The sequence below is a fragment of the Orussus abietinus genome, unplaced genomic scaffold, assembly GCF_000612105.2.
Source record: "Orussus abietinus isolate OABI.00-Male unplaced genomic scaffold, Oabi_2.0 scaffold248, whole genome shotgun sequence".
Taxonomy (NCBI): Eukaryota; Metazoa; Arthropoda; class Insecta; order Hymenoptera; family Orussidae; genus Orussus; species Orussus abietinus.
This window is the reverse complement of record NW_019394480.1, coordinates 59,751-74,954: the sequence shown is the minus strand read 5'-3', so window position 1 is coordinate 74,954 and position 15,204 is coordinate 59,751. Positions and strand designations below refer to the sequence as shown.

At 35.4% G+C, this 15,204-nt stretch overlaps 1 protein-coding gene across 1 annotated transcript in view; it reads right to left on the bottom strand.

The window, feature by feature from the left end:
- Positions 1-12,203, bottom strand: part of LOC105696166 (inhibitory POU protein) — a 46,879-nt gene extending 34,676 nt beyond the window's left edge. The window contains exon 1 of the mRNA XM_012418404.1: positions 12,153-12,203. Coding sequence (XP_012273827.1) covers positions 12,153-12,182 — 30 coding nt within the window. The 5' untranslated portion in view covers positions 12,183-12,203. The remainder of the gene's footprint in view (positions 1-12,152) is intronic.
- Positions 12,204-15,204: the final 3,001 nt, after the last annotated feature.

The following is a 15,204-nucleotide window of genomic DNA, read 5'->3' as shown; positions in this document are numbered from 1 at the left end:
GTCTGTACAGTTTCGGATAGGAACATCGTGACGTATAGGTAATAAAAAAACAATAAGTTTTATATTCCATTCATGGGAAACATCAATTTCACCCCACAAGGTGTAATGCCAAAATTGAGCCGATGAGAGCCTAGGTAAAGTGATTAAAATCATTGGATAAAATCATGATTTTCCAACTTGGACTGGATATCGATCGATACTTGGTAGGAATCTCCTAAAATAATTTATTCTTTGTCCCAAATTGTCTTGCTCGGGCAGCGACTTAAATATATCTGATCGAAGACGACAGTTAGATTTAAATATTTACAATATCCAGGCTGCAAAAACACCGGAGTCCTGGAATAAGTTTTGTCAAAGTGTACTCGAGTTTACATTGGCATATTTCTAGAAGACAGAGTACAAGTATATGCAAGGCCGACACATGTATATATGTACGGAAATATTAAAGTTGCGTCTCCGAGAAGATGCAGGGTCGTCCTCGATATATTTCCGATACATCGAAGGTGATTTGAATTAATAGTAACTACAGCATTGTTGTATAAGGTGTACGTACGAGGGAAGATCCAGGGAATAGTGTAGAAAAATGTATGTACTGAACTTGAGCTAAGATTGTCCAACATTATCTAGTTTTGAAATCATATATACAATATCAATTAAAATAAAAGAATTTGTATTGTACAAAATAAATGTTTATATGTTTAATCACGTAGAGTTCTGATCGATCAGGAAACTGGGAAGAGTTTCGCGTCAAATGCATTTGTACATACATACGTAGATATGCGCGATGCTACATATATGTTTTTCACAAACGCCAACAAATCCTTAACACCAAGTTTGAGTATGCTAAACTTGTAATAATACCTCCGTGTCTAAGATTTCTTCATGATTAACGACTGAAATATATAACTATTAATTGTTCTCGCAGTTACCCTACCTTCTTTTTCAGATCTATTGATGCCATTTTGTTCATATAAAAGCGCTTTAAAGATTTTCATGGTCAGGTTTTGTTCGCTCAACGTATTCAGGTATTACCATTCTTATCGTCGTTGCTGTCATACGTGTTTTTTGTCCCCTTAGGTAGGAAACTCCTCTTTGGCTATTTCCTTAGAGTCCTATGGCGGTGCCCAGCGTATGTTTGTTAACAGGCCTTGTCTATTGGGTTATTTTGATATTAATTAGACAATAAAATAGTTCACGGCGGATTTTGCCTATTTACCGTGCTACCGTAATTTTTTAACTGGTATAAAACGAGTTGTAGTTTCCCGAAGTACAGAGTAATGGACACTTTGCCTGTTTCTCTGAGCGCGTCGAGGTCGAAAACCAATGAAAATTGTCCTCTTCTGACCGAGGCAAACTGAGTTGACTTAATTCGGGACACGACTTCTGCTCCATGGCAGTAGTGTTCGACAGTTAAGGTGAAGTGAAACACGTCGAGGAACTCGATCGACGTCGATAAAGAAGATTTTTCTAAATGCCCACGTTGCCGACGTTGGCTTTTATATTGACAGCTGGGTCGAATCATATTGGATATTGTACCAAATGGCATACGCCACCTGACGTTTTAGTACAATAAATATCAAGAAATCGAAGTAAAACTCCAGAAATCCTCTGGATTCGTGCTTTCTAGAACTCTAATTGACTGCAGAGGGACCCCCTGCGCCATCTGTGATTTCTAGGTCAATTAAATTTTCACTCCGAGACCTCGTATTCCCATCGTTTTAGCATAGAAACGCATACAACACTTTTTTGCCTTTATCCCGTTCAAATGCGAGTTTATCGATTACCAGAGTGTTCCAAATTGTCGAAAAATTGTCCTGACCCTTTCGTTTCTCATATCGGAGTCTTCGATAATTGTATATTGTTCGAAATATGAGAGAGAGAGAGAGAGAGAGCTCGACGCATATTTTGGCTCTGGTCTGCGCTAAGTTAAACAATTTTTTCAAAAAATCCAAATTTTGAATGTGTCAGGACAATTCTTAGATGATCAGGAGTGATTTGAAGGGGGTTTCACTTCACTTTAACCCGTTGAGGTTCGGCTTCTTCCTTGATGTTTGTATTTGAAATTGTGAATAAATGTTTTATAGCTGTATAAACACGTATGTGCGTATTTTGTCTTAAACCCACCCTGCTATAATAATTAAGTTTATCTCTTATAAACAATGCTGGGAAGTTAATTGAATTTCATATGGAACTTCCTATTTTATTACGGACAACATCGTGAAGATAATAGGACTGTTATTTGACTGGTACATCTGGATAGTATTTTTATTGAAAGTATTATTTATTTGGTCCATAAACCAATCTAAAGCAATACCATATTTATTCTTAATCTGAATGGATCGATACCACTACCACTGGTAGCAGAATTATTGCAAAATACTTGATGATGATAAAGTGAATCATCGATACCACATTAATACCAAAGTGTCGTTAACTTGTAACGTAACTAAACTGAAGTCGACCACTATACATCAAGTTAATGATATTCTTTATTTCTACTTCAAGGTATTTGTGTTTTTAATAATAACGAGAGTGTTGATTCTTTGATGAGCTGAAAAAATATTTTCACTTGTCAAATTGACTTAAAATTAGAGATGCAGTATGCTATCAATACCTTCAATTTTTCAACAAGTATTTTCAGCAATAACCTTCATTCTCGTGCAATTGTGGTACTGATATAAATCCTGTAAGGTGAAGAAAAATATGGTATTGCCTCGGATCATTTCATGGACATTGACTATGAGACCTGGTCAAGTGTTAAAATGAAAATAAACATTAGTAATTACTAATCCCTTCCTTTCAATTCTCTATTATTAATTTTTAAATAAATATACATTTTTAAATAATTTTGTACAGTGAAATAACGAAATGTTCTTATGATTTAAATGATCACAACGAATAGAATAAAATTAACATTATAACGATGCTACTATTATTCTTCGTTAGAATCAATCTCCCTACTAGATTTACTGCAGTATAGTTATTGATCCATTCTTTATTGTTAAGGAGAGAGAAACACTTTTTTATTTTACACATTTTTTATTTATAAAGCAAAAGGATGAATTAATTACAAACGTGAAAGTTATTGAAAGGAGAAGTTAAAAATAAAAATAAAAATGAATTATTAAATAGGAAAGTGAGTTACTAAAAAGACAATTAAAAAGGGACATGAATTCCTGAAAAGAAAGAGAAGGAGAAAGAGAAAAATTAAAAATAATAATGAAATATCTCTTCAAATGTAGTTATTAGATGGGAATAAGAATATGATATAAGATCATCATATAATAAACATTGAACGCATCCGAGTATTAACAACAATTGTGTTATAAAAAGTATTGAGACCCTATACTTCGATCATATCTATCATTTAATAACAAGAAATCATTCTACAGATTACAAAAAAGTGAAATCCCTTAAGAACACCGTCGGCGTTAAAAACCTTGCATCAAATATATTTATGTACAAATGTACATTTTTATCCTTACAATTAATACTTACAAAACTGATTCATAACATAATGATCGTAAATACAAAAATAATTAAATCAATAACTTTTGGCAGGGTACTGCCTGCTATAACCACGTAAAGGTCGAATCAAATGAGTTTGTTTTCCAATGAAGTGCAAACAAAAATTAAAAAAACAATTTGGCGAGCCCCCTTACATATTTATTTGCAATTTCGTACAAATAATTAGGAAGAAATACCTACAATTACGGCGTAATGAAGCTTACAAAATCGTTTTTTTTTTAATTTTAGATTTGCATTTTATTTGTGCATGCAAAAAGCGCGGCGCATATACGAAAAAAAGGATCCGATTTCACTATCTTTTGCTGGGGATGAGGACATGTCGTCTGTTTTATTTAGATTGAGTATTTTCTACGTGATATTGGTGTGTCGTTATTATTGTTGTTGTTGTTGTTGTTGTTGTAGAAACAATCAGCATTGACTGTAATTTTTGTCGACCATACGAATAAATGCACGTATTTGACAAAAATAAGTGGTCTCATCGCTTTCTTTGCGGATGATTGAGACGTACCAATTTGGTATAAATTCGGCACTCTTTCTTTAAGGACAATAATTTTATTAACTGTGGAAGTTGATCTTCATTTTGTGGACACATTTTTAAGGATATTTATAACGGGAAATAAATTCAATTCGCTGTATAGTTATAACGCGCAAAGCTCTGAAATTTGGCTGTTCTGCCCGACAAGTTCGCCGGGCAGTTGTTGTATGAATCCCGATTGTTTTTGCAATTAGAATTGCAAAATGGGATATTCATACAACTGTTCACGTGAAAGAAGAAACGTACCCGAATGAAGTGAGACTTGTTGCGAACAAACAAAACTTGAATTTAATACAACATTAGATTGACGAATGACTCTTTGAATTTTGTCAGCTCTTCACGCGTGAATACCGATAACAGTTACAAAAGCGATGATAAAGTCTGGGAGAGAGGAGAGACTGACTTACCGAAAAAATACAAGATTCCTCCTCCGGTCGCATTACATTTTTTGAGGAGAAAAAGTAGCATATTTCTTACATAGCGATTGGCTAACTGATTTTAAGAAGGGCGGTTAAAATCGAGTAGTCGGCCTCATGATTGGTCGATAGCTGTTCAATACGGTTGGGTGAAAACGGAAATTTTCTGTTTACCGAGGAGATGGAAAAACGTGCTGTGTGCCCGTGTGCATGCTGCACGCCCGTGTTAGCGGTAAAGTTAAAAAAGGTACGACGGTAAAGAATAGGGACGTCAACCCGAGAAAATTCTAAAGAACCCCAAATCTCCGCGATGGGACGTACGGGGCGATATAACAATATCGTAGAAAACTAAAATTTACGAACGGATTTCGGAGGGAGAAAATTGCTAAATTGGTAAATGGCCCGATTGGCCCGAGCAGGCAACAAGTCCCTTCCTGGAAAGTTCTCAGACATTTCTAAGGCCGCGATGAATTTAAAATGCATGACCGTCGCGCACAGAACATTGGCAAAAGTAATTGATTTAATTATATTTGGGAGTACGATTATTTTTATGGGTATTATGGATAAAAACGTAAACTCGTACATAAATATATTTGACGCAAGGTCTTTAACGGCGTTCACCAACAAAGTGGGGACCATGACTTCCACCGCTAGATGGCATCCGCATCGAATTCGGTGGGAGGTAACCAAAACGTACTTTTTCGCTCGGATGAGGAAGACGCGACGCATAATGGGCGATGTTTAACAACGGGCGAAAAATGTGTGCGTATTTTGCACGTATAGGACTCACGCAACGGCTAGACGCCTCTGGACTAGGCGCCGAAACGGGTGTGATCCCCGGCCGCACGCACACGCCAGTTTGACGCTCCGCCTAGAGTCGGCAACGGTTGCTAAGGAATGCCCAAATTCCTCGCTAGAAACTCGAAAATCCTGAAAAAGGTGCTCCACGGGGACAACGATTTTGAGCGTATTTCTCAACCGATTGAACTCAACGAGTGCTCGTTTTAAAGATAAAATGTTGACGTGTGTTTATATGGGAGCGATTTTCGATCGAGCACCTCCTTCCTAGGTAAAAGGGCATTGAAATTATGTCGTTGCACTTTTCTATATGAAAATGACCACTTATCGAAAATCGCTCCCATATAAACACAGGTCAACATTTCATCTTCGATATGAGCACTCGTTAAGCTCGATCGGTTTAGAAATACGTTCGGAATCGTTGTCCCCGTGAGGCCCTGCAAAATCGCTAAAGTGGTGAGCGCCCTTAACGCCGAAGGTGTTTCTTTTGGGGTATATTTATCTGCACATTTATAAGTAGTTAAACACGCACGTTGCAGAAAAATTGCGCAGCATATGTTACAAACTCCTGTAATCGAGGACGAGTGTCCCTTTTTAACGATTTAAGAGCTGACAGCGCGGAAGGGGGGTAACGAAATGGCGAAGAGAGTCGACCATGCAGGACATTTTGGTGTCCTGGGTGGTTCATAGACGGTGCCGCAGCTACAGTCGCGTTTCCCCGTATCCACGAGAAAGCATAAACGACACTTGACTCTTTTTACGGCACTCAACCGGTCCGCGCCACCTCCTCGTATATCTAAATAATCAATTTACTCCTGCCCCATAATCGTAACCACGAGTTAGCGAGTTTATGTGTGGTGTGCTACGGTAACTACGTGGCTTCGTAAAGCATACGTATTATGGGGAGTTTGGCGGAATAGCGACATCGGCTCTTCTACCGCCTCGTCTCTGCGGTTCCTCCTCTAATACTTCCTTTTTATTTTTCTCTGGCGTCATTACAAGGGCGGCTATTTCGCGTTGACCGTTTCGAAGGAGATAAATATTGTATGCGTTTGATAATCTTACCGATTATAATTTTTATGCGAAATATCGTACGATGTCCTATACGGTAAATGGAACTTTTGTAACCTTGTAGATACCAGAAAATATATCATCCCTTGTAGGCCTTCTGTAATCACATTGTAATATCTTCTTATTGTTTACATCGAATGAACAATTCATTTTTGTTTCACAATGCACCGGACGCTAGGTTGAGGCCGAGTTTGGATCATCTAATTGAAATACTTCTATATTATAATCCTGCCCCACGTTCGAGGAGCTTAAGGTGAAGTGAAACATTCTTCAAATCAGTCGATTCGAATACAACACTTTTTTTAAGGGTATTAGACCAAACTGTCCGAAACTTTGACACATAACTCCTGATCATCTAAGAATTGTCCTGACACATTCAAAATTTGGATTTTTGGAAACAATTTTTTAGCTTAGCCCAGACCAGAACCAAAATGGCGTCGAGCTCTGATTTTCAATTAATTTACAATTATCGAAGGCTCTGATATGAGAGACGAAAGGGTCAGGACAATTTTACGACAATTTAGAACACTCTGGTAATCGATAAACTCGCGTTTGAACGGGATAAAGGCAAAAAAAGTGTTGTATGCGCTGCTTTGCTAAAACGATGGTAATACGAGGTCTCGGAGTGAAAATTTAATTGACCTCGAAATCACAGATGGTGCAAGGGGTCCCTCTGTAGTCAATTAGGGCCCCAGAAGGCATGAATCCAGAGGATTTCTGGAGTTTTACTTCGATTTCTTTATAATTATTGTACGAAAACGACAGGTGGAATATGCCATTTGGTACAATACCCAATATAATTCGACCCAGTCAATATAAAAACGAACGTTGGCAACGTAGGCATTTAGAAAAATCTTCTTTATCGACGTTGATCAAGTTTCTCGACGTGTTTCACTTCACCTTAAATTTGGGCAAATCTTTGAATGTTATATTTTGAAGATTTCTCGTCCACTGTACCTGATCACCTCAACGTTATTTAGTCATTTTCAGCACCCATAGTAAAACCCTTAATTATTAAACGCATGCTAACCTTTTAGCCGATGTCCTGAAACTCTAGGGCCACTTTAAGCCACTCCCCCTTTCCACCAGAGTTTCCACATTTTTCGCGTAAGCATTTCAAATATTTTGGAACATCTGCCTGCTTTTAATTTACGTAACTTGGGACTAAAGTCCGAGAGGCGCATATCTCCGATTAATTTGAAACTTCAGTAGGCAAAGTACCTGTATGCTTACATACTTTGACCAGCTGATTACCGTACGTTTAGTAATATCGTACATTTTGTAAATATTTACCAGACACTTGAAATATTGGTATAATATTACTTCCACGTGTTTTCGTAATATTTTTCTTACAAATATTCAAAACATTTCGATTCATTTTAATATAAGTATTTTTTTAATATTACCTGCCTAAAACATTATAAACGTTTCAAAAATATTAAAAATCAGTCACATGTTTCGTTCTTATAATGAAATAGCGGAACAAAAATATTGCCAAAATGTGTCGAGTTTTTTAATACCAAATGAAGTATTCGATAATAATCGTAAAGAAAAAAATGTATTTTTATTACATGTTCATAAATTAAAAAATATAATTTCGATGTATGTTTATAAATTATTAGAACCAAATATGTCATTTAGAGTTTTAACAAATATTTTATATATCTTAACTAATCTGTCGCTTGAAATATTTAGCAAATATTTCAACAAAACATTTAGAAATTATTCCGTACTATCTGCTAGACTAGAAATGCGACAAAGCAATGTGTAAGTGCGAAAGGGAAGACGGGACGAAATAAAATATGTGCATCTTTCAATACGTTCCGATGACGAAAATACCCTGTCTGAAAATAGTAAATTGTTCATTTGAGCGAGAAGACATTTTATCGTGTAATTTTGTGCAACTGCTATACCTGGGAGGTTGTCATGAGTTGCAATGTTGTATATGAATTTTTATGTGGTTCAGGAAGTATTTGACCGATTTCGTTTGCTAGAACAAACATTTAATTAAGGATTTTGCATATTTAATATTTATGTTTAAGTAGCCGGATAATATTTTGGCTATAGTTTCGCCTAGTACCGGATAAAATATTGTCCCCTAATCCCGGACGCTTAACATATTAATATTGTCTGGTCGTGCTTCTGTTTAAAATTGTTTTTGTTTTCAAGAGGAAATAAATATTTTTCGCCAAAAAGAGAAAAAAAAAGAAGAATAGAAAGAAATGCCATAAACGAGCGACCTGATTTCGAATTTGGCAGAAAGGATCTGTGCAATCTTCTAATGCTCCGAAGATTGTATCTAGGTATACCATTGAGGATACATTAAACGTTTTACCGCCAATAAGCAGTATACAAAATATTTAGGATAACATTCTAAAATTGTTTTTCTGCCTGACGCTACGAAAAAACGATCTGTTAGCACGAAAACGGAAGTCTGCAAGATGTGAAATCCTTAATTCATTTCCCTATAAATTTATGACAGAAAAGAAACCAAAGAAAAAGCTAAAGCGTAAACGAAAAACTTAAAAATAAAATTTAAACAGACATATCAACGAAAAAAGTCAAGCAAGGAGAGTCAGACAGACGGTCTATATAGTTCGCTTAGAATGAAACATTCCCGCCCCCGATCTTATTGATTTTAATATATGTTGAAGAACACAGAAATCTAAGAGACACGTGTTTTTTTATATCTGCAATGGTCCACATTTAAGGGGTGAAACTACCCCCCAAGGTTTTGGGAAAATTCGATTTTTATAACAATTTTCGTAGAAGCAATGGAGGGATTTCGACGAAACTTGGGATAAACGTATTCCGTATAAGGACGGTGAAAACACAATATTGTCCAGCAATGCTACACCCCCCCAAGAAGGTGAACTACCCTTCAAGTGACATTTTTTTGTAATATCTATTAAACAAGCATTCCTATTTAAGTCCCACTTACGCGATGTGATTACTCACAAAAAATGAAGAAATACGTGTTTTTTGCTTTTTGCCATTAAACATTTATACATCGGTTGTAAACAATGAATGTAGGTGGTATACGGGTATATTTTGACTAGCTATATTGGATTACATCGTGACCAATTCATTGTACATAAATCTTGTGAACGTGCTTATTCCTCAAAATGTCCTTGGTTTTCATAGCATGCAATTATTTATAAATAAATTTAAAAAAAAGTTTAAGAGACTAAAATAGTTTCTCAACAGATCCGATGACTCAATCATCCGTTTCCAACTAGTAATACAATCTCCTTGGTGAAACGGTAAAATTGGTCACGATATAACCCAATAAAGCTACTCGGAATATACCCGTATACCACCTACATTCATTGTTTACAACCGTTGTGTAAATGTTTATTGGTAAAAAGCAAAAAACACGGATTTTTCATTTTTTGTGAGCAATCACATCGCGTAAGTGGAACTTAAGTAGGAGTGCTTGTTTATTAGATATTACAAAAAAATGTCGCCTGAAGGGTAGTTCACCCCCTTAGGGGGGTGTAGCATAGCTGGACAATATTGTGTTTTCACCGTCCTTATACGGAATACGTTTATACCAAGTTTCGTCGAAATCCCTCCATTGCTTCTACGAAAATTGTTATAGAAATTGAATTTTCGCCAAACTTTGGGGGGTTGTTTCACCCCTTAAATGTGGACCATTGCAGATATAAAAAAACACGTGTCTCTTAGATTTTTGTATTCTTCAACGTATATGGAAATCAATAAGATCGGGGGCGGACACTTGGGAATGTTTCCTTGTTAAAAGACAATGACGAAGACCGAACTCAATGCGGTAATTGTCATAAATACACTCAGAAGGCAGCTACCGATATTCTAGAGTTATAATAGCATTTTTAATAGATGCAAAATGTTTGAAATTCGGTAGACGTTACGTGTCATGTTTTTCTAATGTTATTTGTTTTCACTAAAAGCGTTACTTTTCGAGAAAACGGGATACATTCCTGAATTACTGCGGTATAATTGGCAGTAGATCTTTCGCTGCGGAGAATACAACACTGCATGACAGACAATGCTACCAACTTAAACGAGGGCAGCAAATTTTAGACGAACGCGCCATCTTTTAGTGAATTAAAGTTCATACGGGGGAGGGGGGCTGCGCCGCCATTCCTTCCTCTCGATTATATAAATAATTTAAACTACCCCGAGTATTTTTTGCGTGGCTAGGGGTTCAAACTTTTTTCCCCAGATCCTCCCAAAAATATAACCTATCGTAACACTTGCTACCCTCCTCCCTTTCCTCTTTCTCGTATCTCACGCAGTTAGTCATACTTTTGTTATTCAGGAATGGATCTCATTTTTTTCCAAAATGAACGGAAAATTAACAGAAAAATTGTAAATGTAATGTAATAAGATGAAAGATGTACTTTTACGAGAGTTATAATTTTTATTTCTTCAACTTGTAATAATCGTAATAATGAAAGAATAAGTATAAAAATGTTCGAAAAATGGCCAGTTTCACCTTGAAAATTACATTTTTGCCAATTTTCACTATCACATTCGTAATCAGCGGGTCAAAATACGAAGGTATGCGCTTTTTGGAACTTAACTCCTCACTTGCCTAGTCTCATCCCAAAAAGGTATCACGTCTCCGTCTTTCAAAACCCACAATTGAGCAGATAAAGAAAGTCAGGTATAAGGACAATCAATGTTATCGTCATCAACATTGGAGCCTTTTTGTCAATGAATTCAAATTAAAATTTAATCATTGTTTAAGTGCGCGTCCTTGGGAATTGCAATCAAACCATCAACATTAAATTAATTGATGAGTGTATGGCGTTAACTTGGAATGAATCCTAAATTGTTAAAAAATATATTCGGAATAATTAAAACAATTTCAAAGAGTTACTAGTAAACATAACGGATCATTTACTGTGAATTGTGCAAAATTAACAATAAGTTGATACTATTTTAAAGGTTTTACGAGACAACTTGTATGCATATATGTAGATATATTGTAACGATGGTATCGCTGCGAAAACGGTTTTACAGACGCGTAATATGATTTAGTTAATTTAGACTACTATAATACAATTAAACAATAATAGTTTATTTAAACAGAGTCTTACACGTTATTAAAAACAAACTGATTATATACTTGAATCTTCTACTCCAAGAAAGCTTGTAATACTACTAAAAATTTATTTGACACACAGTTCAAATTTAAAGTGTAAACGTTACAGTATCAACAATCATATATTTTAATTTTCCATATTTCTTGTATTTATATATACTACGTTTGTACCTCACTGGTATTTAATTATGAAAATTTGGAGTAGAGATTTAATCTAACAACACGGAATTGCAAATAATATAAAATGCAGATAAATGAAAAACCGTTCGTTAAAGTAAAATTATCCGCAAAGTTTTCTAGAGAGCTGCAGTATTTTACAAGATTTGTTTATGTATTATGTAGCCACAGTTGACTTCGATGTAGTTTCAATTGTTAGGTTATCTCGGAATTTAACATAAGAGCAAATTGTTGTTTATGCAATATCAGGAAATGCTACTCAATTTTCTCCAGGAAAAAGTAATTACTCGGAATCTTTACGAATAACGTAGTAATTCCATTGTATAAGTTATCGAAAATTTCTAGTTAATATCTTTGTCAGGATTCGAATTTGAAATTAATCTAACCTTGGGGGATTATTATATTATATATAGCATCTGCATTAAGTGTAATCGAAACATTATTATGGTATGCCATTTCTCATGGCGTTTTTAATACGTAATCTAAATAACGAAGGAAGAGTACTACAAAATTAAGGTCACAATGCTTAACTACTTACATTATGTCTCGGCGACCAAGAATTGCACATAATTGAGGCATCTTCCAGAATCCGACTCTGTAAATGAAAACAATATTTTATTCATTCGATATCTTTGTTAAACGTTCAGTTCATTTCAGCAGGTCAGGTAATTAAATAGCGTTAATAATAGTCCGAATATTCACTTATGTTGTTTGAACATCGTAAGATATGAATTGTGATATTTCTATGAAACCTACTTGATATTTTCGATACCTCTCATTTCAATATAAAATGGTAGGTAGTATTGAGTATTCGTAAATGATATATATAGGCATTCCAAACGAACAGGGTGAATAAATATGTTTATTAGACCATCGAAATATGTTATTTAGAAAACGCCCAAACTTAAGGGCGCTTACCACTCTAGTGATTTTGCAGGGCCTCACGGGGACAACGGTTCCGAACGTATTTCTAAACCGATCGAGCTTAACGAGTGCTCATATCGAAGATGAAACGTTGACCTGTATTTATGTGGGAGCAATTTTCGATAAATGGTTATTTTCATATAAAAAAGTGCAACGACATAATTTCAATGCCCTTTTACCTAGGAAGAAGGTACTTGATCGAAAATCGCTCCCATATAAACACACGTCAACATTTTATCTTTAAAACGAGCACTTGTTGAGCTCAATCGGTTGAGAAATACGCTCAAAATCGTTGTCCCCGTGGAGCACCTTTTATGGTTTGTTAGATGCGACCTAGTAGCCTCTCTCAAACTTTATTTTAATCATATGTTTCGCTTATTACATTCATCAATTAAAGTGACGCGAAAGTGGCTACACAGAGGTCTCGTTTATGAAACTTTTCTTTGAACTGGATGTATCGAACCGTTTCAAAGTTCAGAACGTGATAATGAAGGCTATAAGGAAGGTCCAAAAACCCAAGAAATTTGAATTGTTTAATAATTTGTTCATAGGTATTTTAAAAATTTTTTATTAAAAATGAATTTTCAAAGGTGTCAGGACCTTCCTTCTAACCTCTATATTTACAATTTAAGGATTGAAACGATTCAGTATGTTCAGTTAAGAAAAAAGTATCATAAACGATTGACCCCTCGAATGCCACTTTCACATCCCCTTAAATCTGCCCTCTTAAAAATATTCATAAAATTCATACACTTTTAGCACATCGGATTATAGTAAAATTATAAATTTAATATCTTAAAAGTGAATCACTATTCATTGTAAATTTCTTAAGAAACGTATACTTATATAACGTCATGTTGTAACTTTATGAAATTTTGAAGGGGAATTAATACGCCATGTCTGAATAAAAGAGAAATAAATGTTATAAAATAGTAATATTTTTGTCACAGTGCATTCGGGTTTTTATCAGTCCGTTGGCAAATGTCTTAGAAAAATGTTACACCTATTGAGTCTGTTCGGGTCTTGTTCGGAACCTCGTCGGACCGTTTAGATTAAATGATCTCGATCGTATCCGTCTAATCACTATCTAGACCGGAAACTGTGCCCGAAATTTTTCCACTCGGGTTACAGGCGGTGTATATTGCAACGTATAATACATCCCTAGTTTTCTACGCGAGTGCAAAGTACATTACGCCCTTTTCTTTTTAAATAGAAAATAACATATTCAATTAGGGATTTGATATTAAACAGGGTTAAGTCGAAAGAATTTGAACACAAACGCCAAATAAATTATTTCTTAACAATTTTTACGTGTTTATATGTGCGTTAAAAGACGTTAACCTCGCGAATACATATATCATGCATCTGTGAAATTCGCCATATTGAAAACGTAAAATTCTAAACAATTTTGAATACAAGCGGCAACTTAAGTAATTGTTGCTTAAAATATGTCCGTCTTTACATATGTGCTACAAGACGTTTATAACAAGACAGAAGCCATATATCATCATATTGGAAACGTAATTTATTGGTTTTTCACAATTTTCGGCGGTATACTACTTTGTTACATAATATACGTGAAAAATTTCAAAAAATGGGGAATTACCCAACCCTGGCTAGAGTTCAGAATGGTAATTAATAAAAAAAATATTATTGGATTGTTGCAAAAGTTCGTCCTGTTCGTTGCAATGCCATCTAGCGCCAAAAACGGAACGAATTTTTGTATCAACCCAACAGATTTGCAATTAAAAGAGCTCGCCTTGTTTTCTGACGAATACATAGTAGGGAAAAAAATGGCAGAAATTATTTTGATTAGTTAATATAATAGATACTTTTGCATTTAACAACAAACGAGGGTGAAGAATTATTTCGAAACCCATGGCTCCTTGCAACGTCCTTATTTTCAGAGACCGTAAATCTTAAAATATCCAATTACCGTTGTAGTATATGTACATATTTAACAAGAAATACCGACGAGATTGACAGAATTGGGGTAGACCGACGGCTGATCCACGAGTTAGTTTCAGATTCGATCGAACCTCTGTAATTTAGAAACTATTTTCTGTATTGCTTTGCCCCTGTATAGTAATAATGGTATACAAGTTTAACAAGCAATCCAATACAAATCTTTTTATCGGACGAATTCATCGTACAAAGAAATAAGTTTCGAAGTAAAATATATCCCTTGAAAACAAACGCCTATGTAAGAAAATCTCGCTAAGTACACGACCGCTGGGAATTTCCCATTTAAAAAAAAAATACTATTTAGGTTCCACATTAATCTTCTGCATACAAAAAGTAGTGAAATCATCCCACAAAGCCAAGGGAATAGGTCGGCAGGTATCTACTTCTTATTTGACTAATTGTGAGAAAAGGTATTAGAAAATTGAAATCCGATGCCACAGAGTAAGGAGGGCAAACGAGAGCCAAACCGGCATCGCCAATTCTATCCAGAACAATGTAACTCATTTATTTACATCACCGAACTCAATGTAACTCATTTATTTACATTGTTACCGGAAAAATCGAAGCCGGCGTCGGTCATTGTACTTTTCACATGTATCGGCATTGCCGTAGCCATTATCGATTTGATTTTCAACCTGACAGAAAAGGACTGTTTAGCATGTTGGAAAGCGTCGAATAAGGATCCGAGCAAGATCACCGGT